Here is a 24,355-nt window from a genome sequence, read left to right on the forward strand (position 1 = left end):
ATGTAATTAATGAAATTTAGAAACTAGTTACTAAGAATAACACCAAAATCATATATCTGTGTGGTGTGAAGTATTATACTGATCTTAAAAGAGAGAAGTTTGGAGAAGGGGTTAAGTTATGAAAGTTAAGAAAATGAGCTTTGTTCTTGAAAGGTTCAGTCTGTAAAGTCAATTGGAGCTATACTCCAAATAGGACTGAATATCTGGATCTGAGAGTCTTCTACACACATGTGATAATTGAAACCATAGAAGCAGATGACATCATTGAGAGAAGATATATAATCTTCTGAGATGGCTTAAAAACTGTTGTGATTGAGCAATCCATGGAGATTAATTTATCTGTGCATCATTATAGACACTCACATAAATTTTTCATCTATCTTAACAAGCTTACTCTAAATGTCTAAAATGTTAAAAGAGCTATTCTTCCTTTAAGAAAAACAAGACCACAAAACCCCTCACATCCACACAACAGGAAAATTTCCAAACAATTATTTAAACAGGTTTTTTAAAAAATTGCCAAGTTTAAAGGAACATCAAGCAAGCTTGCCAGAAATGTTCACAATTGCTGAAAATAGAATCTGTCAAAAAATTAAGGAGAGCAATTTTCATGTCGTATTTTATTTTTAAAAAGCAATAACAGTAAAGAGCTACTATTTTCATCTGTTTAGTTTTTAGGGTTTATATAAGCAATCTCTTAAAATATCTAGGGGTCAGAGAAAAGAACCTAAAAAAGTGAAACAAATACAATGAACATGAACTTTAATTTTATAATTCATAATAATATATCTAATCACCTTATATAGCATTATTTCCCAATTTGGCAAACATGCCATTGTTTTAGTGCTGTATATTCCACTGAATAATAACTGAATAACAATAAGTAATAAAGCAGAATGGAAAAAGTAACAAACTAGGAATCAGAAGAACTCAGTTTAGTCCTATCATCTGCTAGCTTCAGCAAGTCCCTTAATCCCTTTGGAACTCAACTACCTCATCTGTCAAATGAGGGGTTGTTTATTTTCTAAGGTCCTTTCCAGCTCTGATGTATTCTACTGATTCCAAATGCTCCAAAAAAATACTAAATAATATAGTTTATTTCCTTTTAATAACTAATGCAATGTACTAAAGTGATAAGATATTTAAAAAGATCTAATAATAATCAGTAGGCTCAAATGACTTATTACCCACTGCCCAACTCTATTATCATTCTCATATTTTTCAGAGAATCATGGTATCATAAATCTAGAATTATAAGGACCTCAGAAGTAATCTAGTTAAAAACTATAATATACCATCAATGAAAGTAGTCAGAACTGTTTTATTTATTTTGAAAGTAGCACAGAAAATGATAATAATGATAAATGGAAGAGAGCACAAAACAATTGCTCTCAAGATATTTTCATACTCTAAAGTTTGCCTTTGGATAGCTCTCTAATGGAATATTTTCCAGTCAAGTCAAAAATCCTTCTTTTCTTTATATCAACAAATTTATCACTTGGTACATTGTAATTGTTTAATAAATATAAAATGCTACTAGAACTAAAACATAATAAAAACAATTCATAAAAAAGTAATTCTCCAATTTCCCAGCATCAGATCCTTGTTTTATTTATTTCTTTTCAAATGTTTGCCTTCTTAGGATCCCAAGACAGTCTTGGAATTTGAAAATTGAGGAATTTATAGCTAGGTCATTAACAGAGTTCTATTAAGTAAGCACTAACCATTTAAGAGTCTAGAGTCAATATTGAGTATTCAGTAAAAGTGGTTCACAGAAACACTTACAGTCTCCTTGATCAGCTGCCCAAGCTGACCAGGCAGCAACACGACTTCGAACATCCACCTGTGTAATAGTCCCTGGGGGAACAGGGGCAGGAGCTCTTGGTGGAGGAGGAATATTGCTATCAGATTTTGCAATCATTCTAAAAAGGAGAACAAATAAACTCTTTATTTGGCAAGGTTTAAATACATGAGGAAATAATGAACTGGAGGAATTCCATGTGAACTGGAATGACCTCCAGGAATTGGAGCAGAACCAGGAGAACATTGTACACAGAGACTGATACACTGTGGCACAATCAAATGTAATGGACTTCTCTATCATCAGCAACGCAATGACCCAGGACAATTCTGAGGGACTTATGAGAAAGAATGCTATCTACAGTCAGAGAAAGAACTGTGGGAACAGAAACACAGAAGAAAAACAACTGCTTGATCAGATGGTTCGAAGGGGACATGATTGGGGATGTAGACTCTAAATGATCACCCTAGTGCAAATATTTATAATACGTAAATAGGTCTTGAACAATGACACATGTAAAACCCAGTGGAATTGTTCATGGGCTACAGGGATGGGGGAAGGGGAGGGAAAGAATATGAATCATGTAACCAGGGGAAAATATTCTAAATTAATTAAATAAATTTTTTCAATTAAAAAATACATCAGGAAACAATCATGGTGAAGAAATAACACATACCAATAAAGCTACAAACAACATTTAACTAAATGCAAGTATTCTTTTTTTTTTTTAATTTTTATTTTATTTGGTCAATTTCAAACATTATTCCTTGGTTACAAAAATCATATTCTATTCCTCCCTCCCTTCCCCCCACCCTTCCCATAGCTGACACACAATTCCACTGGGTATTACATGTGTCCTTGATCAGAACCTATTTCCATGCTGTTGATGTTTAAATGCAAATACTCTTAATCTGAGTTCCTTTAAAATAGTTTGATAACTGTTTTCATAATTTGGTTTCTTTTGTAATCTTCTTCATATTATTTTATGCAGTTAAAAATATTGTTCTGAGAAGATATCCATAGGCTTCACCAGACTGCCCAAGGAGTCCATGACACCAAGAAGGTTAAGCTAAATAATGATGTGATTTTGTATCCTAACATATTTGATATAAACTGATGGACCACCAGAAAATATTAATTTGGGCCATAAAAAGATTAATGATTTACTTGATAATCAGAGCTACACATACATATACATGCATATATATATACATATATATATATACACATACACACATATACATATATATGAGAGAAAAGAAAGAGAGAGAAAGTTTGTAAAATACCATTTGCCCATTACTCTTGCCTTTACACCCAAGTGCATGAATATTTATTCAATCTTATCTAAAGTTACCATTCCTTCCTCATAAGGGCCTCTATGAATCTGAGGGGGAGAGTTCCCTAACATTAAAAGTTTTAAGTAGAGACCAGAAGGACTATAGGAAATTACAAGAAGGATTGTGAGCTGGGCCAAGGGTTGGATGAAAAGTTTTAAATTCCCTTCCAACTCTAAGATTATATAAACTGTGATTATCTACAATATCTGGAACATCATATTCAATTCTGGATGAAAGTTTGACTGGAAAAAGCCGACTAAACAATAAAAGTTCTGAAACTATGTCATATAAAAAACTGAATGATCTGTAGAAAATGAGTATGGAATGGAGGAGACAAGATCGTCTCCGTCAACGAGCATCGATCAAGCATTTATTATTTTGCTAGCTGTCTTCAATTATTGAAATGTTTATTATTTGGAAGATAAACTAGACTCACTGGGTAGAAATATGAAATGACCAACCCTGTTAGGCAGTGAATTCCCTTTCATTGATTATATTCAAACAGAGATAGGAAAACCATCTGGTATGAATGTTAAGGATAACGTAAAGGGAATTTCTACAAAGAATTGGAAGCTGGACTCAATAATTTTAAAGGTCTTTTCTAACTCTTAGATTATATGAAAATATAAATAAAATATATGTTGACAAATTTGGGGGAAGAGAAGAGTCTGTAATTTTAAAAATACAATGGGCTTTAATATAAAAATAAACCTTCAAATTTGAAAGATTTTTAAAAATTCAATTTTTTTCTAAATTTTCTCCCTCCCTCCTTACCCTCTCTTACCAATGAAGAGGCCAGAAAAATAAAATTCATTATAAATATGTATAGAAATGCAAAATAAAGTTTCAGATTAGCCATGTTTCAAGAAAAAGAAATAGAAGAAAATATGCTTCAATTTATACTCTGATTTCATCAGCTCTCTTTCTGCATGTTTCATTATAAATCTTGTGGTTTATCATTATGTTGATTAGTTATTAAGTCTTACAAGAGTTGAAAATGTTTTAAATTACTATTACTGTAAAAATTGTCCTCCTGGATTTGACCACTTCACTTTCTCTCATTTCATACGAGTTTTTTTTTCTTCTCTGAAATTACCTCCATCATTTCTTACATCGTAATGGCATTCTCACATTCGTATTCTATAATGTTTTCAGCTATTCCCCAATTGATGGACATTCCTCTAGTTTCTATTTCTTTGATTGCAGAAAGATTTGCTATAAATATTTGTGTACATATTGATCCTTTTCCTTTTTTCTTTGACCTTCTTAGGATATAGACTTAGTAGCAGAATTGCTGGGTCAAAGGATATATACCATTTCATGGGAATTTTTTGGCATAGTTCCAAAATGCTTTACAGATAGTTGGATCCATAGCTCTATCAATGGTTATTTATTATTGTACCTATTTTCCCACAATTGTTCTAGCACTTATAATTTTATTTTTTTTGTTATTGAACCACCTGATGATTGTGAGGTAGTATTCCAACTGTTTTAACTTACATTTCTTCTACTAGTGATTCAGAATTTTTTCATGACTATTAATAGCCTTTCCTCTGAAAACTGTCCATGTATATCTTTTGAACATTTATCAATTGGAGAATAGCTCTTATTCTAGTAAATTTGACTCAGTACCCTATGTTTTAGAAATGAGACTTTTATTAGGGAAACTTGCTAACAAGTTTTTCCATGTTTCTTGATTATCTTCTATTTTTAGCTAAATCCAAAAGTTTTAAGGAGATATATATTTTAATCTGTACTAATACTTGATATTGCCTCATATATTTACCTTAGTACATCGGGCCGCCTCTTCTGCTTTCCTCCTTTACTGTCATTAATTGCACTTTCAATGTCTTCATCAATTAGATTTGCCTAAAATGGTAAAAGCAGATGTTATCTGGAAGACTTTTTCTTATTGAATTGAATGATGTTGATTAGTTTAAAAGCCTAGAATGGAGTAGATTGGTATAGAGCACAGAATACTGGACCAGGTCTGGGAGTCCTGCTTTCAAATCCTGCATCAGAGACGTAATAGCCATGTACACAAAGAGTCACTACCACTCTAAGGCAAACGACTAATTCACAAAATACTTTCTTTCACTACAAAATGTCCCTTCCATAAACAGAGACTATATTCTAGTACCATATCACAACCACTCTACTAGGGTCTTCTTCCTCTGCCATTTGAATAATATCTAATATATATTTTTGTTTCAATTTATTCTTCTTGAGGATAGCTGCCATTAAAATGTTCCTCTCTCATTTGTGTAATGACAACTTGTTTTTTAGCCAGTTCCCATAAGATCTCACCAAAGGATGGAATGAAGTTCTCTACAATATTTGTTTTATATTGGGCATCTAAAAATAAATTTCATTTAATTTGTGCCTTGATGTTAGAGACTAAATTTCCACTTAACATGTAACCCCTGGAATTGGAGAAGGAGGGCAAAGAGTTCCTGCTACTTTATAGATGCCTAACAAAAGTGCTTCTAACGAAGTTTTTTAGAAGTTCCATTACAATTTTTTCCTTCCTATCCTGGTCTCTGAAGCCTTTAAGATCCATAACGACAAAAGTTGCTGGCAGATGTATAAACTAACAATTTTGACACCCAGTGCAAGCACCATAAAATGTTCTTGAGACAAGCAGAATGATGAAATGAGTTGGGTGGAGGAGAATTTTGGACATAAAGTTCTGTAGGCAGGAGGGAGAAACCAAGGGAGGCAACAAATAGAGCCCAGGAGAATGCCTAGGAAAGGAGTAGTTTATGACTTGCTCTATAGTATCTTCCTTCTGTTGCATAGCAATGATAGTTCAGAGTAATATAATCACTATGATACTTTTGCTTTAATATATTCAATTATTGCAGAACTCTAAAATGTGTATTACCACTCTCAAAAGGTATGAACTATATACCAATCAACTAACAATAAAAAAGTACAAATTAGTTGAATGCCATGTTTTTTCATATCAACACTAATAAATAATCTATGACATCATTTATCCAAATGCCGAAAGAAAATTATACCCATGTGTTCAAATTGAATCTGTGAGGTTTTTAATTTCAGAGAATTTCAGTAGAAGAAAAAGTAAATTTCCAGAAAGGTGTAAAAAACAAATAAATGCTACAACCAAGAAACAACTGATACAAAATGGCATAATAAAGGTAACAGAGAGACTATCATTTAGGGAACTCTCCTCATTAAAGATGCTCAAGGCGAAAGACATCTTCTCTAATTCTCTAAGAGGTATCTATAAATTTTTATCACCATTTGGAAATCATACTATATATAAAAATGTGATACCTCTGATAAAAGCCTAGTAGAGCCAGGAACTATGGCTAGTAAATAACTTGAGAATTACAAACTCTGAACAATATAGTCATATCACATAGTTGTTACCAGTCAACTCTTCCTTGATATCCTGGGAAATGTTCCATGTGTTTCACTGCATTAGACTATGCTATTTGGTTAGTGCTTAACTGAAATGCATGTCTAATTTATAAAGCAGGACTAAAAAATCTATTTCTTACAAATTTAGTAAACTTGGGAACATATTTAATATATTATTACTGTATATATTCCAATGGATCTAAATCTCATTCATTTTCCCCCCTCAAGTGGATTTTGTTTTCTTAAATATAATAAACCCGATTCCCTGTCCTCCATATCTATAATATTCATATTTTACAATTCTCTTTGTGAACATGCTAGGGATGATTATTTTCTTGGAAAGTTCAGAGATTGAAAATCCAGTTTGTGTTAACAATATGATCAGCAAGAGAGGTTATTCTCTGCCCCCCCCCCCAAATAATTAGCAGAAAATCTGTTCAATTCTAGCCCTTTAGGAAAAAACCATTAATTTTTTGAAACTTTTTTTTTACCTTAATCTCATCACATTGGAAAAGATGAAGATCTGGTTTGCTCTGAGTTGGTTCTTTGCATATCAGAGCAAGAATTGAATCATAGTTACATGTATTCATCATGGCTTGGCAGTGTTGAATTGTGTTTAAAGGGAAATTTTCCAATTCATTCTATAGATGAAATGAAGACATAAATTTAGCTTGTTATTATGCATTATATTTCTATAATTAATAAATTAAACACCTTCTAAGGAGCAGACACTATTCTAAGTACAGGTGATACAAATACAAGTGATAATACATTCTTTACCCTCAACAAAGTAAGAGATAATATACCTAGAATTGGAAGAACTCAGTTCAATCCCTTCTTTTTGAAGATGATCTAAGAGGCCCTGAGAATTTAAGGGACTGGACCAAGGTAATGCAGATAGTAATGGCAGAATTAGAATTAGTGTTCTTTCCATACTACCACGATGAATCACATTTTGAAGATTCCCTGGAACATGACTACTCTAGAAAGACACAACTTCATTAAAGTCATTTTAAACTGTAAATTGGTCTTTCTATGAACTCTGGCAAATAACTTAATGCTAAAAATTGGCTGGTACTATGGAAACAGCATAAGAAAAGAGGTGGAGGCATGCAGGGAAATGAAGAAACAGGGAAAGGAATGTACATGGAATGCAATAAATTATGTTTTTAATTAACTGTGAGAATGATGAACTTGAGAAATATTTATTTCCTATGGACATGGATTTTCTAATAATACAGAGAAAGGTCAGCTTTAGAAGACTTTCCCCCTAGGATTCCCTGTTTCTCACTGACTACATAATATTCTCTTTGCCTTTTTCTGTTTCCTCTCTCCCTCCCTTCTTGCTTTCTCTCTCTCCCAGGCTCCCTCTCTTTTTCTGTTTCTGTCTCTATATTTGTAACTATCTGTCTCTCCCTCCAGAAATCATTCTCTCAAAAATATATCCTGTCACTTTACACTTCCAAGTTTCTCTTTAATGAACATATACCAAATGTTACATCTTGTTCACAGTATGTTCAATCATTTGTCCTATTTTTGGATTAAAGATGGAACTGTGCCAGTTTGGGTACGAACTATAAATACATACTCCTACAGTGTTAGTCTACTCAATGAAATCAAATATTACTGTCATTAAGACATGTCTACATTTAGCAAGAAGTATATTAATGAATTTGTCTTCAAAATATAAGGTTAAAGAAACCTGAGATTATGGGAGCCTGCAATAACTTTCACAAATGAGAAGTAGACAAAAATTTGAAAAGCTTAATAAATTAGCCAGTTTTTCAAACTTATGGTAACAAAAAGAATACTGCATTTATCAGGAAACAACTAAGGTGACACCTTCTGTATACTGGCATCCAGTAAAGCTATATTCAACTATATATTAAAAAGCTACACAGGAACTTGAGATTTCATTTAAATATATGACACTTCATTTTCAAATATCACTTCAAGATTTAATAATGAACAATACTGATAATTATAACACTATTGCTCTTTGGTACCTAACATAAAAGTAAGCCAAATCATAAAGTTTTCTTATTCATGTATTAGGCCATTGTTTTACCCATGAGAGAATAAAAAGTATGATAGTAAGAATACTCTTGCTAAAGAAAAAGAAAAGAAAAAAGAACTTTGATGAATCATTTAAAAAAATAAACAAATACCTGCAGAAGGAACTTTAGAAAGGCTAAAAGTATGCAGAGGATAGCGATGAAACTACCATGTTAAATTTGCATCAGATAATAAAAACTTCTCCAAGATTTATATAGTGGAATTAAACTCCCACGTACATGGAAGTTTAACTTCATATACCACCCCTTCTTTTGTTCTTTGTAAATTGAAATGTTCACATTTATTGTTATTTTAAAAATTCATAATAAAAATAAATACTGTTAAAGCAAATTAAAAAATTCTAATAATAGGGTAAACTTTTATTATACACTATTCTTCTTTTGTTATTGGAACAGAAAAAATATCTACCCCTTTGTTAGTCAATAAATACTTATTGAAAAACTCTAAATGCCAAGCATAGATATTAAGTGCTAGAGAAAAAAAAAAGACAGTGCCTGCTTTCAAAGAACTCACACTCTAAAGGGAAATAGAAGATGCAAACAATGACCTACAATTAAGCAACATATAGGATATATAGGGCATAAAAAATGGAGTGACAGTACTAGAAATAAGAGGCATTAGGAAAGACTTCTAGGAGGATGTAGGCTATTTGGTGGGACTTGAAGGAACCTAGAGAAGTTAAGAAGCAAAGATGAGGAGGGAGGACATTCCTTGCATGAGGGGTAAAAAAGAATTGTCTCAGTAACAATTTGTATTTAAAACAAAGTTTTAAATAATTTCATTTGGCTAAAACATTCCTTTGTGAGTGTTATCTTCCCTTGTTTGAATTATTAAATCTTCCAATAATTAAAATTATTTTCCATTCTATAGCGAATCTGACCAGATTGATATACCAAAGATTTAGAATATAGAGTTGTGATTTACAAAACTCACCTTTGACTCCAAATCAATCAAACTCACAGCTCTGTCATCAACTTGGAGAATCATATCCTGAGTCCATACTTTGCCCTTGGCATCAAGCAATTTCAGCTTTCTTATTCCATCTTCTACTGTTATCATAGCCTCTTTACGATCCAAAACAAAAGTAGTCAAGTGCTAGAAATTGGAATATAAATTAAAAAGTTACCAAACACAACATAACACATTATCATTTTTCCAAAACAAATTGACAGCATAAAGTTAATACAGTAGAGAAACATGTAAAAAGGACAATATAGTTCTGGCTAAAATTTGAATTCTCACTAAACTAGAATCTTCTTATCTTATTTATTGTTATTATTATTTATTTATCTTATTATTATTTATTATTTATCTTATTATATATGATAAATCTTATTTATCAAAGGACATACACAATAGTACCTATTTGTTCCAACAAGTATGTTACATTAATATTTTAATTAAGAGAAATAGTTTGCCCCATTATATTTCTAATACCATATAATAATTTGCCACAGTGTAACATGGATTTACTATATCAATATTACATCTGAACAAAGCATCAGTTCTAGTTTCCTTTTTTAAAGAATTAGTACATTTTCTTTTTTTCAAATATACTTTTTTTGGAGCCCTAAATTTGTGATTTCATTGGTGTGGACAATTACCAACTGTGGAACTTTCCTATGCAATATGGATCAGTAAATTTTCTGTAACTTGTAGTTTAAAGTGTTGCCATGGGACACAGAGAAGAGTCACTTGTCCATGTTCACACAGCCATTAGGCGTCAAGATCAGTATTTTAACCCCCATTTCCCCCTAGAAAGCCAAGGCAGACTCTCTGCAATTATTTAAATACTGTCTTTACAATTAAATATTCAATGACAAAAAGTTCCATTGCTAGCTTTAACATTATGGATTACCAACATCAGGGATGCATGAGAATAGGAGTAACAGCTCCAGTTAGTGTTTGTGACAAAAGCACATATTTAGTTTTTAAACAATGAACAGAAGTAACTTGCTTTGCTGGTAAAAAAAAAATTATTTCAACATTTAATTTGAGAGGGAAGATAAAGATGTTAACATTTGAGAACCTATAGACAAAAATTAAATCAGCCATACTTTCTTTTTAAGTTTTTCTACTATGATGAGAATCTAAACAATTGGCTTAATTTCAAGAATAGTCTATAATACAAAAGCATAAAGAATGTATGTTAAGAGATATACAGAATAAGGCTGATGTTGATAATAGATCTATGCTTTACTTTCATTCTTCACTGAAATACATTAGACGGACCAATTACTTTCATATGTCAAGAGAAAGGATAATATAGGGTAAAGGAAGGAAAACATCTTACTTCAACACGATACTGAGTTATATCTGACATGCTGCTGATGCTGTCTCGGGCATAATTCTTTCGTTGTTCTGAAAGAAATGAAAAAGCTATTATTTATTCACTCTCAGTCTATGGTTCATATCACAAGATCATCTCTAAGACAAGTCTGATTCACATATAAATACAATCAATGACAAGTCACCATTGTATTTGTGTTGCTGAAGACGTGTTATTTACATAAAATCTTGGAGCCATGAAAAAGCAATTAATTGTATTATATAAGACTAAGGGACCTATCACAACTGCTCAGGATTCAATGGGTTAATGATATTTTAAAGAATACAAAAAATAATTTAATCTAAAGATTTTACAGAGCTACAGTATTATAGAAGGATACAGCTTGATTTGACATTTTTCCTATATTTATGTTAAAATTATAAGTGACTTAGAACTCAAAAACATTATATATAATGGTACATGAATTAAGCAAAATGATCACAATTTTTTTAAAAAGCACTACAAACCATTACTTCCTAAAGTTCCAAAATATAGGTTAGATATCAGAAGTTTAAAATGTGATTAAATTGATTAAATTGTTGCATCTCATTAAATATTCAATATACACACAGAATATTCAAAAGTAATCTACTTAAGGATGGCAAAAATAAACTCAGTTAAGAAAATCCAGAAAACAAGAGAAGTGGAAAACAACTGTTCTAAACTACTTAAAAAAGCAAATAGGCACCTTTGGTTCTGTGTTATATAATGCTGCAAAATCAAAAATGTCACTAAATAAAAGTACTAAGTGGATATTTAGTAATAGTTATTTATTAAAACCAAATGATCTAATGTTTGGTAAATATCTCCAACTGCCATATTTTTCATCATATTCTTTCAAAATCTTCAAAATGTTTTTTAAATGTAAACTACAATATGATTATAGGCAAGCGTGAAAGAATATCACATTCTTTTCTCACGTGATAATGATGATGATGATGATGATGATGATGATGATGATGATGATGATTATAGATAATAGCTAACATTTATATAGCACTTACTATGTGCCAGGTACTCTGCTAAGTACTTTTCAAAAAAAAAAAAATCTCAATTGATCGTCCCAATAATCTGTGAGGTAGATAAGAGTTATTAGTTAGATATAGACTAGACTATATAGATATATCGATTAGAAAGATGTCATTATTAACCTCATTTTACAGATGAAGAAAATTAAGGCAGAAAAAGATTAAATGACTCAACTGTCCTCAGTCACACAGCTAAGTAATTGTCTGAGGTTGGATTTGAACTTAGGTCTTCCTGACTCCAGGGCCAGTGCTCTGGTTAATATCTTCCAACATAGCTACCCCTAACATAAGAGCTAAGAGACCTATCTTTTCAAGGTAAAATGAGATATTTGCAAAGCACCTTTTAAACATTAAAGTGCTATATAAATGCTAGCTATAATAATTAGCAATACCAGTAGTAACTGAAGTTGGAATGCTGTGTTTAGAATAAAAGTAAATGAGTACAAAATGATCAAAGCAATGCATATTCAGAGCATGAATATTTCAAATGGAAAATAAACCTAAAGAAGTTATTAAGAACAGACATAGGTTAATGGATTTGGAACTCTTAGGCACCTTAAAGGTTATCTAGATAAACCCTTTCATTTTATATGTGAGAACTGAGGTGTTGGGCCATCAAATACCAAATTTGCCCAAAGTCACGCAACAAGATTGATAAAGGCAGCAGGATTTAAATTCAGATCTTCTGACTCCAAATCCAGTTCCAAATAACTACTGTCATTTAATTAATTTCTATGTTGTAACTGTTTTTTCAAATACAGAAAAGAATTCCCTTCAACCTTTGCAAATTACATAATACATTTAGGATGAAACAATGGTTATGATTTAAATTTCACAGGTTCTGTTCACAGATGTACTGATTGCCTCAAATGTTTATATGATTATTCTATTTTTGCTTTTGCAGCATATAAAATGCTTGTAAGAAGAGACACACCACAAAGTTCAGTGTTTGCTACCTTTCTTTTTTTGTTTGGATGATGATCTGAAGAAGTATAATCCATCTTGCCCTGATAAAACAAGGTAATTAAACACAAATGCCTGTTCAACTTTCAAAATTTCATTTTTTCATTCCAAAATGTCACAATTCATTGTACAGTTAAGATCCCACATACTGGAATAAAAGGTAACTAAGACTGCATTCTGATTTTAATTTAGACTCCATTATGAGACATTGCTCACTAGAATTACACGAAGAGGGAAAAATGCTACAATCCTCTGTTGAAATACTGTCCAATGATCCAGGGACTTTTCTGATGAATGTACTTCTGATAACAATGACTATCACAGGATCAATTCATCAGCTCTTTGGACCACCCTGATGATGTCTCAGTCCAATTGAACTGGTCTTCTCAGCAATGTTACCCCAGAATATTCAGCCAGTTTGCTGTGCATGTCCTTGGGGCAGGATGGGGAATGACTAAAGGGCAGTGGTTACCATGATGTCATTAGGATATGGCAGTGACAGGAAAATTAGCCCATTAAATATGTCTTACACACATGTGAGCACCAAATATAATAAAGAGAACACCAAGGAGGGATACATTTTGTTTTCACAGTTACCATTATATTACAATAGTAATTCTAAACAATAACTTAGTTCTTTCAATTGTTTCTACATGAAAATTGAGCTATTCCAACATTCATACAAGATTCATAATTTAGTGCAATACATACTTCACAGAAAAAAACACAAGATTGATATTTTAAATTATCATATAACAACATTCATGATATCCTAAATGAAGATATAATATGAGCTCTTCCTAAGCTTTCCTTTCTTAACCTACATAAAATACTAGATTTGAGTCAATAAAACCTAGATTAGATTTCTGCCGCCAACACTTTCTATAGCAACATGTGTGATCATGAACAAATCACTTAAATGCTGGGTTCATCAGGTTCTACGTCTGTAAAATATGGATTAAAAATACATATGGTATCTACCTCACATAATTGTCTTTAGGCTCAAATGAGACAACCCATGCATAGTTCTTTGTAAATATTTTAAAAAGTTATGGAAGTGTCAGTTATGATTAGGAATAATATTTCTTTAATTTTTCATGTGTGAAATTAGGAAGGCCTTAGAAGTCAGGATATGACAAAATGTATAAAAACAAGTAAAAAGGTTTACATATCACTAATAATCTTAAAATACGATCTATTTTTTCCATTTATTCTGATCCTAGAAAAAAACGGTGCAATAGGTAATCTGACCTCCTGACAGGGGTTCTTACAAAAAAGGGCATTTCTCTTTCAGAACTAAATGGGCATAGATGGGCCAAATTTTGATTATTAATTATGCACCTGTTCCGAGAGTCTCCAAAATTTAAGTTCCTGAAGGTATCACCTCACACCTAGCAGATTGGCCAACATGACAGCAAAGGAAAGTAATGAATGCTGGAGGGGATGTGGCAAAGTTGGGACACTGATTCATTGCTGGTGGAGTTGTGAACTGATCCAACCATTCTGGACGACAATTTGGAACTATGCCCAAAATGTGATAAAAGACTTTCTGCCCTTAGATCCAGCCATAGCACTGCTGGGTTTGTACCCCAAGACTTGTACAAGAATTTTCATAGCCGCACTCTTTGTGGTGGCAAAATTGGAAAATGAGGGGATGCCCTTCAATTGGGGAATGGCTGAACAAATTGTGGTATATATTGGTGATGGAATACTATTGTGCTAAAAGGAATAATAAAGTGGAGGAATTCCATGGGGACTGGAACAACCTCCAGGAAGTCACGCAGAGTGAGAGGAGCAGAACCAGGAGAACATTGTACACAGAGACTGAGACACTGCAGTACAATCAAAAGTAATGAACTTCTCAATTAGTGGCAATGCAGTGATCCTGAACAACTAGGAGGAATCTACAAGAAAAACCACTATCCGCATTCAGGGGAAACACTTCGGGAGTAAAAACACCAAAGGAAAACAACTGCTTGAATACATGGATCAAAGGAATATGGCTGGGGATGTAGACTCTAAATGAACATCCTGGTGCAAACATCAACAACATGGAAATAGGTTCTGATCAAGGACACAAGTAATACCCAATGAAACTGAATGTGAGCTATGGGAAGGGTGGGTGGAGGGGAGGGAGGGAAATAATGTGATTATTGTAACCAAGGAATAATGTTCTAAATTGACTAAATAAACTAATTCAAATGGGAAAAAATTATATAGGTATTATATAATGTACATACATTAGAAATGATGGAATACTGGGATGCTATTAGATATAATGACAGGATGATTTCAGAAAAATCTGGAAGGACTTATATTGAAGTGAAATGAGTAGAAAACTGAAGAGATCAGGCCAAGAAGGCAAAGTATGAAACACTCAAAGCCTGCCAACCACCCTCTAGATAATCAGATAAAAGCAAAAATTCCTCAAAACAAAATACTAGAATGGTAGAATCAATAGAAGAAGGGGTGGAGCAGTGCTCATGCCCAGAACAATATGAAGAGACAGCAAGGAATATGCATCTCACTGGGGTATAAGAAGAGAATGTTGAACAAGCCTCAGCAGATCTTGAATGCAATTCAGATAAAAAAAAAAGCAGAAGAATAGAACTGCTTTGGTTCAGCCTCAGAAGGGTAAGATTAGAAACCAATACAATCTAGGACAAGCAGCAGTGGGAGAAAAGCAGCCCAGGGCAATCCAGCTGGAACCCAGGCTAGATATAACCAGCACAGGCAGAAGTGGGAGGAACTCAGTCTAACAAGGTCTAAGCATGGGGGGATTGGGCAGAATCCAACTTGAACCAGCTGAACTGAACTTGCAAATCTCCACACATACTGGGCCAACCAGGCTGTGAATCTTAAAAATTCTCAGACCCTACTTCATAAGATTTGGTTAAGGCCATTCCCCATTTTAAACAATGAAGGAACTTAGATCAGGAATGTGAGACCTCTACTCCACCCCTACTTAAGCATGCTTTAGGGGAAGAAACTCCTTGCTGAACAATGAAAAATACTTAAACCCATACTTATAGTAAGGCAAAAGTTCTTAAGCTGTGCCTATTTTTAGATCTAATACAAAGGGGTACTAAGCACCTATAAAGGTCAGGCAACTTGTGAATTTACAAGGAGCAAAGAAGTGAACTTACTCAGAGGTTTTTTCAGGTGTGAACTTAATCAAAAGTTTAAGTCTACTCAGGTGTGAATTAAGAATGGTCAGTCCTTTGGAAAAACATCTACTGTGATTGGTAGATGTGAGAACTTAGGGGAGGTGACATAGGAGAAAATTCCCTTTAAAAGGAGGTCAAAAAGGAGGTCTCAGAAGATTCAGCTGGGAAAAGCTGAATTGGGGGAGGGAGCTGGTGTCTCTCTGAACACTAGATTCTTGCTTGTACAAATCTTGTGGTGAGTGGATAAAAGACTGACTGATCTCTCTCTTAGGGTTTTCAGCCTAGGTTGGCTCATGCTGGCCTAGGCTGGTCTAGCCCTTTTTCTCATTATTTCCTTTATCTCTTTCTCTTTCATTAATTCCTCATTTGTATTAATTAAAATCTCTATAAAACCCAGCTGATTTGGGTATATTTAATATTTTGGAATTTTTCCCTGGTGACCACCTTATATTTGATTTAAAACAAGACACTGTCTTGAAACCATATTTTCTGCAGTCACAATTTAAGCCAACCACTCTTTTATCTGTAACAGTTAATGACTCCCACTATTTTAATTGTTGCAAGGCTGCCTCTGCAGAGTGCTCAATCTAAAACTAATTGAGTTGATCCCAGGCACAGTACAAGTACTCCCTCTACCCCAAAACAGAGCTAAGCCTTGGCATATAGATAAAATCAAGAGACAAAACAACCCCCAAATGAGCAAAAGCCAGAGAAAAAAAGTCAGATGCTAGAAAAATATTTCAACAAGAGAGATGACCAAAATACAAGCTCAGAAGAGGACAGAAATATAAAAATAAAAATGTGTTAAGCCTCAAAGAAAAATGTGAAAGGATGTCAAGGCCAAAATGAACCCTTGGGAAGAGCGCCAAAGATATATACAGAAACACAAATGAAAAGACACTTAGATGAAAAATTAGAAAAGAAAGTGAGAAAAAATTCAAAAGCTTAGAACAAAAACTTATTGAAGAAAATAGTTCCCTTAAAAAAAGGAAATACATGTTAAAGAGGAAAATACTATCCAAGAAAGTAATTACAAAGCCAATTATTCACTGCAATATAGTGGTCCCAGAAATAATCTTCTTCCTCTTTCTCAGAGAAAGGGTATTGAAAACTAAAATTCTACTGGGAAAGTCAGTTCAAGAGGAAAATGATCTTTTAATGATGAAATTATGAAGGTATCAAAAAATATTGAGGAAGAACAATAAAAATGAAGATTAAAAAAAATTAAGCTACATTGGAGAAAAGTTCAACAAAAATGATCAGTGCTCAAGTTGGATAGGTTAATGACCACTATTGGAAGAGAGAGAAGACAAATACATTCAATTATTATTTGACTTTGTTTTCTCTACCAAGGAGAATAATTTTTGGACTGGAAGAGATAAATAAAAAATACCTAATGCAGAATTGGTGTCCATAACATGTAAGAAGATGATGAGAGCTTCTAGTTTCCTTTAATGAACAAATTAATGAAAAAGCATTTATTAGAAACCTACATTCTTGTTCTAATTATATATTTCATGGATATATTTTATACCATTTGTTTTACATATAAATAAGTATTGATAATATATAAGTGCCCACCTAAACCACCTTTACACAGAGAAGGTGCCTAAAGTTATTTGAAATTCAGTTTGAACGTGGGCTCAGTGAAATTGAATAGGCTGGAGAACTTTGCACTAGGAAGGAAAATGATTAAGATGTTACATTGAAGAGAAAGTTTGGCACAGTGGAATGGGGCCTGAATATAAATGGAAAAGTAATAAAAAAGAGCTCATATGCTAACTGGAAGAATAAATATAAATGAGGGTTCATAGTTCATAATCTAATCTAATTGAAAGAATAAACACAAATGAGTATTCAAACTGGAGGACAAGTAGAAAACTTTGTGGTCTTCAGGTGCAGTGACAAGGCATATTACAAAGTCTAAGGGTCTTTAAGGGTGCCCTGGAAGGTCAGATGGTCCAGATAAATTATGTCCTAAGACAGTGGTATTAGACTCAAAAAGGAACACTAAACAAATTTGGATCCCTATGGGGCACATTTTCACTCAGAATCTTACATGTTAACATTATCTATGTTTTTATTATATTAAAATTTTTTGTTAAATGTTTTCCAATTATATTTTCATCTGGTTTCATTTATACTGGGTAGGGAGTGTCATGGACTGCATGTGATCTGCAGGCCTCATAGGTGACCCTTCTGTCCTAGGGCTTCAAAGTAACAGGCAGATATGATTACTGAATCATTGTCAGAAATCTTTTGAAAGCCTGTGGAAAATGGGAATACCGAAGAACTGGACATGGATAAATATTGTTTCTATTTTCAGAAATGGGAAGAAAATTTAATCTGTAAAATACAGATCTATGAGTTTGACTTGGACTCCAGGAAGCCTTCTAGAAAATACAATTAAATTAAGGATTGATGAACACATGTCTAGGAAAAGGAGCAATCAATCAAAAGAGCCAAGGTTTACTGATAAATTCATTTCTTAGGAGTCTTAACCTAACACAACGTGTACAGTTTGAAATCACCCTTTCCTTCTCAAACCTATCTAATTTGTTTGATCTTCATCTGATGCCTCACTTACTTAAACAATTAACTTATCTGCCTCTCCTCTCCCTTCCCCTCTTCCAAATGTTCTAGTTCAACTCTACTCACTTTTTCTTTATGAGATTTTTGCCTCAACTGTGCCTTTGTTCTCTAAATGATTCTTACAAGGTAGGACTTCGAGAGAAAAAAAAATTCTTCTATATAGCAGGTAAACAACATCATTCATGCCTTCCCTCATTCTCCACCCTGCTCCTGGCCTCTCACATCTGTTTACTTTGTTAATGATCTACAAGAGGACACTTAGATTGTCGAAAGCACTCCCAACTCCTCTTAGGAAGAATGAAAGTCTGATGTTACATTAGAACCATCCTTTTTCATAAGGAAATACACTCAATTTTTCAGAACAGAAAATGGAGAGGAATAAAGCCAATTTTCCTTGAATTTCAGTATCCCATATTCCAGGAATTATCTTCCATTTTTCATCTTCATTTATTAATAATATATGACTCAAATAGATACTTTTTAATATTTGAATTGCATCCTAGAAAAGTTTCTCTTTTATGCCAAAGCACAGTTTTTTTCTATGGGCTTACATATCCATCTGAATTTTGCCTTCCATTTATAATACCTAAAGGGAATTTTCCTGTATAAATTCTTGGACTAATATTCAGATTTTTAAAAAATTTCCCCTACGAGACCAAAAACTGTCATATCGCCTTACCAGGTTCTGTCTTCTTGATTAACTTCATTGGTTAATAGATAGTAGACCTGGAGAAAGATTTTCTATCTTTAAATTTTTCTGTTCTTTGTTCTCCCATTACAGAATCTGCATATTCCATTTGGGCCATTCTATTCCATATAGAATATCCAGATTTATTATGTATTTTGGCTAACTATTCCAAGCTGACAAGCCTCATATTCATCTTTTCCCCCCTTTCAGTACACTTAGGACCCTATCTGTATATGTCACATTAAACAACTTTATATCTCATATTATGTTATTCAATTACCATGAGGTTTTTATATTTTCCTTCTTTATTTTGAACATATAGTTGATAGTGTTGTGATTTGGGGAGTTTTGTACTTCCCTTCCCAAGGTTTTTACTCATTTCTTTTACTCTCACAATATTTGTTATCAAGGTCTCTTTTCTGCTTAGTCATTTCTTTGCTTTCTATGCCAGCTTTTCTGGAATACTTCTCTCCTTTTTGTTGTTCTTTTACTCACTCTGGCACATCTGTTACTGTTTTTAAGAGATGATGTGGAGATGAGCAAATAAGCTTAGTCACAACCACTAAGCCATTTTGCCAGGATGCCCTATTGTATGCTGTTTTAACCCATGTTTACTTTCTGAGTTATGTTCTATTTAAGCTAATGTCAAAATAGTTTCTTTTTACGCAATGGATATACATCCGTATTTACAAACATATAATGGTGGTAGTTTTGGAAAGGTTCATGGGTGATCTGAGTGGTCAACATGGAATAAAAAACTAGCCATGGATATCCCACATAAACATGATTAATATGTTACTTGGGACACACCAGCATGTTTTCAATTAAGAAAACAAAGTTTCCATAGTTTCGAACATAAAAAGTAAATCCCAAAGGATTGTAAAGTATGGAATTTTAAAGGGTTTGGGCATTTCCCAATTCCAATCTGATTAACAGCCTATTCTGTTTCCAAACAGGCAAAAACTACAAAGCAGTCTTTAAATATACTATCCCCCCATATTTGGAAATAATATTTGAATTTTCACGTCTCATTAAAACAAAATTAACTTGCAAAACAACCAACCAATCAAGGGCCACTTGAAGAGAATGTCCACTATAATACATTCAACAGATGCATGTTCAGTCTCTTCTTAAAGGAGGGGGAAATAATCACTTCTCATCATAACTAGTTCCATTTTTGTAGAGCTTTAATTTTACGACATTCAGTCTAAATTTGTCCTTTTAGAACTTCTTCCCATTATTCCTGGCTATGCCTTCTGTGTTCAAACAGAACATACCTTACTTCCTTCTACAGGACAGTCTTCAACTTCCTACACAAAGCTAATAGCCCCGCCATCTACCCTAACACTCTTCCTCTCCAAGGAAAACATCTCCAGTTTTTTCTACCAATTCACATATAATATAGACTCAAACCCCCTCAGAGTGTTAGTTTTTCTGCTCTGTACTTTCCATATTATTAGTCATCTTTCTTATACTATGATCCCAAAACTAAAGGCAGTTCTTTAAAGGTGATCAGACCAAGGCAGAGTACAGAGTACTTAGTATTTATTCTGTAGACAGTTTGGGGCTAAGTATATTTACAAATTTTATAACTTACTCATTCTATTAAATTGCTGATGGAACCTATCTTGAAGATACAGATACAATGTAAAACCAAAGCTTGTCTATCCATCAACATATAACTTTTAAAAGTATAGATATCAAATACTAGATAAGGAGAACAAGTCAGTGTTAAAATTTGTTCATTGTATCTCTTATGTCCAGTTTATTGAAACATACAATGAATCACAAAGATCACACAGTAGGTACACAAGTAGGAACAGAGGCCAAGGGATTTAATGTAATTCTTACCAAAATATTAAGATAGCAATTTTGACACTATTTGTAAGACAACAGAATAAGAAAGGCAATCTTAAAACCTGATCCTTTTTGATACACATTACAATTTCTCAAAGATCCTTAAGACTGCTCTGTGCATGACCACATCACATTTGTCTGAATACAAGACTGTACCTTTTTGTCCCAATATGTGACTCATAAAAAAAAACAAAAAAACTTGAGTGTGGTTTATAATGTTATCCTCTGAATTTATATTTTAAAATACATACATTTTTCTTTCCAAGATACCTTTTTTCAGAAGCAGAATTTATATTTGGACCAATGTGTGAAAAAAAGACCTAGTAGAGCTAAAGTGTTGACAGAATACAACGCAGAATAGAAATTATTCTTACTAGATACCATCAAGAAGGTGTTTACCAATTTCTTTATAGCTGCTGTCCAGAGTCTTTCACATTAAAATATTTTACAGTAATAATAAAGGGGGCTTGTTAAGTGCCAAATTATAATCAACTTGATTGGACTTCAGGCTAAAAGGCAGTCCCATGGTAGTGAAACCTAAGGATAGTGTCATAGGAAGTATCCTCTATACTTCAAAACATGTGAGTAACACAGAAGCCGTTGCTTCATTTTCTTAAAGAACAGTAAAATATAACCTTTAAAAGCATATATGCTATTACTGAAATTCAGATAAAATAGCATAAGATTAAGTTCCAAAATATGTAAAGAAACCAATGTTTAAACAAGAATTAATAACTGATTTCTTAAAAGTTATGCAAGAATAGAGGTACTATATTAAATTAAAAAGCCTTACCATAAAGAGCCTTTGCACTTGTTTTGGAGCTATGATCTCTGTCCATCTGGGGAAATGTTGGTGATCCATAACCACTGTAATAAAACAAAAGAAGTTAAGTTAAAGCCCAGAGCTAATAATCATTTTCCAGAATGCTTCAAATTATAATTACAGAAGATCAAAATTACTTTGTACTTTGAATAGAAAATAGAAGCCTTGACCAAGCTAACTAGATGAGTAATATATTTTTTCCCTTTTCCCAAACCCAATCATTTATATAGTCAAAGGAACCTAACATATGTAAAAACTGAGCTAAATTATGAATTAAATACAATCTCCAAATTTCAAGAGTGGAAAATTTGATATAATGTTAGAGAAGTACAAGTTTTCCATAGTTACTGATGTGATCTATTGATCCATTAAGCTGTTAATTATATTTGTTTTATTGAATGGATATTTTCAGATCTGTGAAAAGAGTTAAAAGATAATTTTATCCATTAATTTCAAATTCCGTTATCTTATAACCATGTTTCTACTATGACATAAAACAGCAAAATTTGACTCGTAATTTCATTTTTACTTCAGTCAGTTTTTTTTAATAAATGCTAATGACACTTTTCAGTTACAGAGAAGAGAAGCAAAGCATAATTTAAATAGAATGAGTAACTTGAAACTAGAGAATAATAAAGATATGGTACCAAAATGTTTCACTGAAAGGTAATTAAAATCCTAGAGTTCTGAGATAATCTGAGGTGATTATGAGATAGCCTTGAGCAACCCTCACTAAGAAAAAGTTACCCAGACCTGGGTGAACTGGATTCCAGGACCTGAAAGACCTGGAAGATCAAATGGTAGTAATTTTTGAAAAATCATGTCAATTGGATAAAAGCTCCCAGATTCAATTTTTAAAAGAGTTTGGAGTGTATTGCATGATATAATTTGATGAACTTGACTGATTACTTCTAAAATTCTACAATGCATGAATAAAGATATTGCTTTTAAGCACTTGGAATCTACCGAAGTGATTGCTAGGAGACCAAATGGGTTTCTCAAGAAGAAAGTCAAGCCAAACTAGCTTTTTTTTTTTTTTTAAACAAATTTACTAGACTGGTACATCTTGAGAATGTTTTAAAAAAAAATATATATATATATATAAATGGGTTTCACAAGATATCTGATAAATTTTCTTATAAAATTCTTGTGGTCAGGATGGACAGTTGAGAGCTGAATATACAAATTTGTGTATGAGTGTATTTTTTATATATATATATATATATATATATACATATATATATATATATATATATACATATATATATAATATGTATATTATATGTAAATTTACTCAGAATGGAGAATTTAAGGCCATCAAACCATTTTTGAAGTTTCATTATACATTATTCTCATTCCCACACTGTAGTTAAACTGTCCTTTCTGTTTCTCGAATCTGGCATTTTATCTCCTGTCTCCCCTTCTTTGCTCTAGCAATTCTCCATACCTGGAACAAACTCTTACTTCACTATTCTTTCTTCAAATGTAACTAAATATTACCTCCGCTCATTCTCACAACTGCAGTGCCCTCCCTCCCAAACTACATTGCCAATAACTATTTCACATCTATTACCTTTATATTTATTCTTTTTATACTAATTTATGTACTTAATACCTATCCTGTTGGAATGTAAATGCCTTGCACACAAGAGTTGTATTTGTACCACCAGTGGCTAGCCAAAAGTAGTAGCCACTTAATAACTACTTAATGATGAATTTCTCTTGATTGATGTACTTGACCATCTCACTCCAACTAGATACTCTGAAGTTTTTTAAAGGTAATGTAAACTAAAAGAGCATAGGAGGGTATATTGTTGAGATCCTTGACAGGAAAATTTTAAAATATGAAATGATGTGCATGACCAACCCCATTTCCAAAGATTAGTTGAACCTTCCAACTTACTTCACTTGAGAAGGGTAACTTCCAAAGCCACTGGGATGGTTGGAAACATGTCCATTCATCTTGGTCTTCACTCCCTCACAACTATATTCTGTAAAAAAGATGAATTTAATATATTTAACAGAGGTAGATAAATTGAGAAACAAAAAATCTGCATATTTTAAATCAAAGCAAGTTGGAGTAGTCATGCTGAGTTTAAAAAGGAATTGTCTAAAATATCAAAACCAATTAAATGAATAAGAAACAAACTAGTCTTAATTTTCAAATACATAAATATACTTTATCCTGAGGAATAGATCAACTTATGTGCTGGCATGTCAAATTTAATAACTTTTGGACAATAGTTACAAACTGATTTCTAGAATGGCTAGAACAATTCCGAGATCCACCAAGAATTCATTAATGAG

At 32.8% G+C, this 24,355-nt stretch overlaps 1 protein-coding gene across 9 annotated transcripts in view; it reads right to left on the reverse strand.

Moving 5' to 3' along the window:
- EPS8 (epidermal growth factor receptor pathway substrate 8) overlaps nucleotides 1-24,355 on the reverse strand; it is a 262,450-nt gene that overhangs the window by 70,963 nt on the left and 167,132 nt on the right. For all 9 annotated transcript variants that reach the window (XM_056799298.1, XM_056799296.1, XM_007503603.3 and 6 more), the window contains 7 exons: nucleotides 23,952-24,039; nucleotides 22,019-22,092; nucleotides 10,895-10,962; nucleotides 9,535-9,696; nucleotides 7,017-7,166; nucleotides 4,925-5,007; nucleotides 1,786-1,922 (listed from right to left, as the gene is read on the reverse strand). In XM_056799298.1, the coding sequence (XP_056655276.1) occupies nucleotides 1,786-1,922; nucleotides 4,925-5,007; nucleotides 7,017-7,166; nucleotides 9,535-9,696; nucleotides 10,895-10,962; nucleotides 22,019-22,092; nucleotides 23,952-24,010 (733 nt within the window). In that variant the 5' untranslated portion in view covers nucleotides 24,011-24,039. The remainder of the gene's footprint in view (nucleotides 1-1,785; nucleotides 1,923-4,924; nucleotides 5,008-7,016; nucleotides 7,167-9,534; nucleotides 9,697-10,894; nucleotides 10,963-22,018; nucleotides 22,093-23,951; nucleotides 24,040-24,355) is intronic.

This window comes from Monodelphis domestica, chromosome 5 (genome assembly GCF_027887165.1).
Source record: "Monodelphis domestica isolate mMonDom1 chromosome 5, mMonDom1.pri, whole genome shotgun sequence".
Classification (NCBI taxonomy): Eukaryota; Metazoa; Chordata; class Mammalia; order Didelphimorphia; family Didelphidae; genus Monodelphis; species Monodelphis domestica.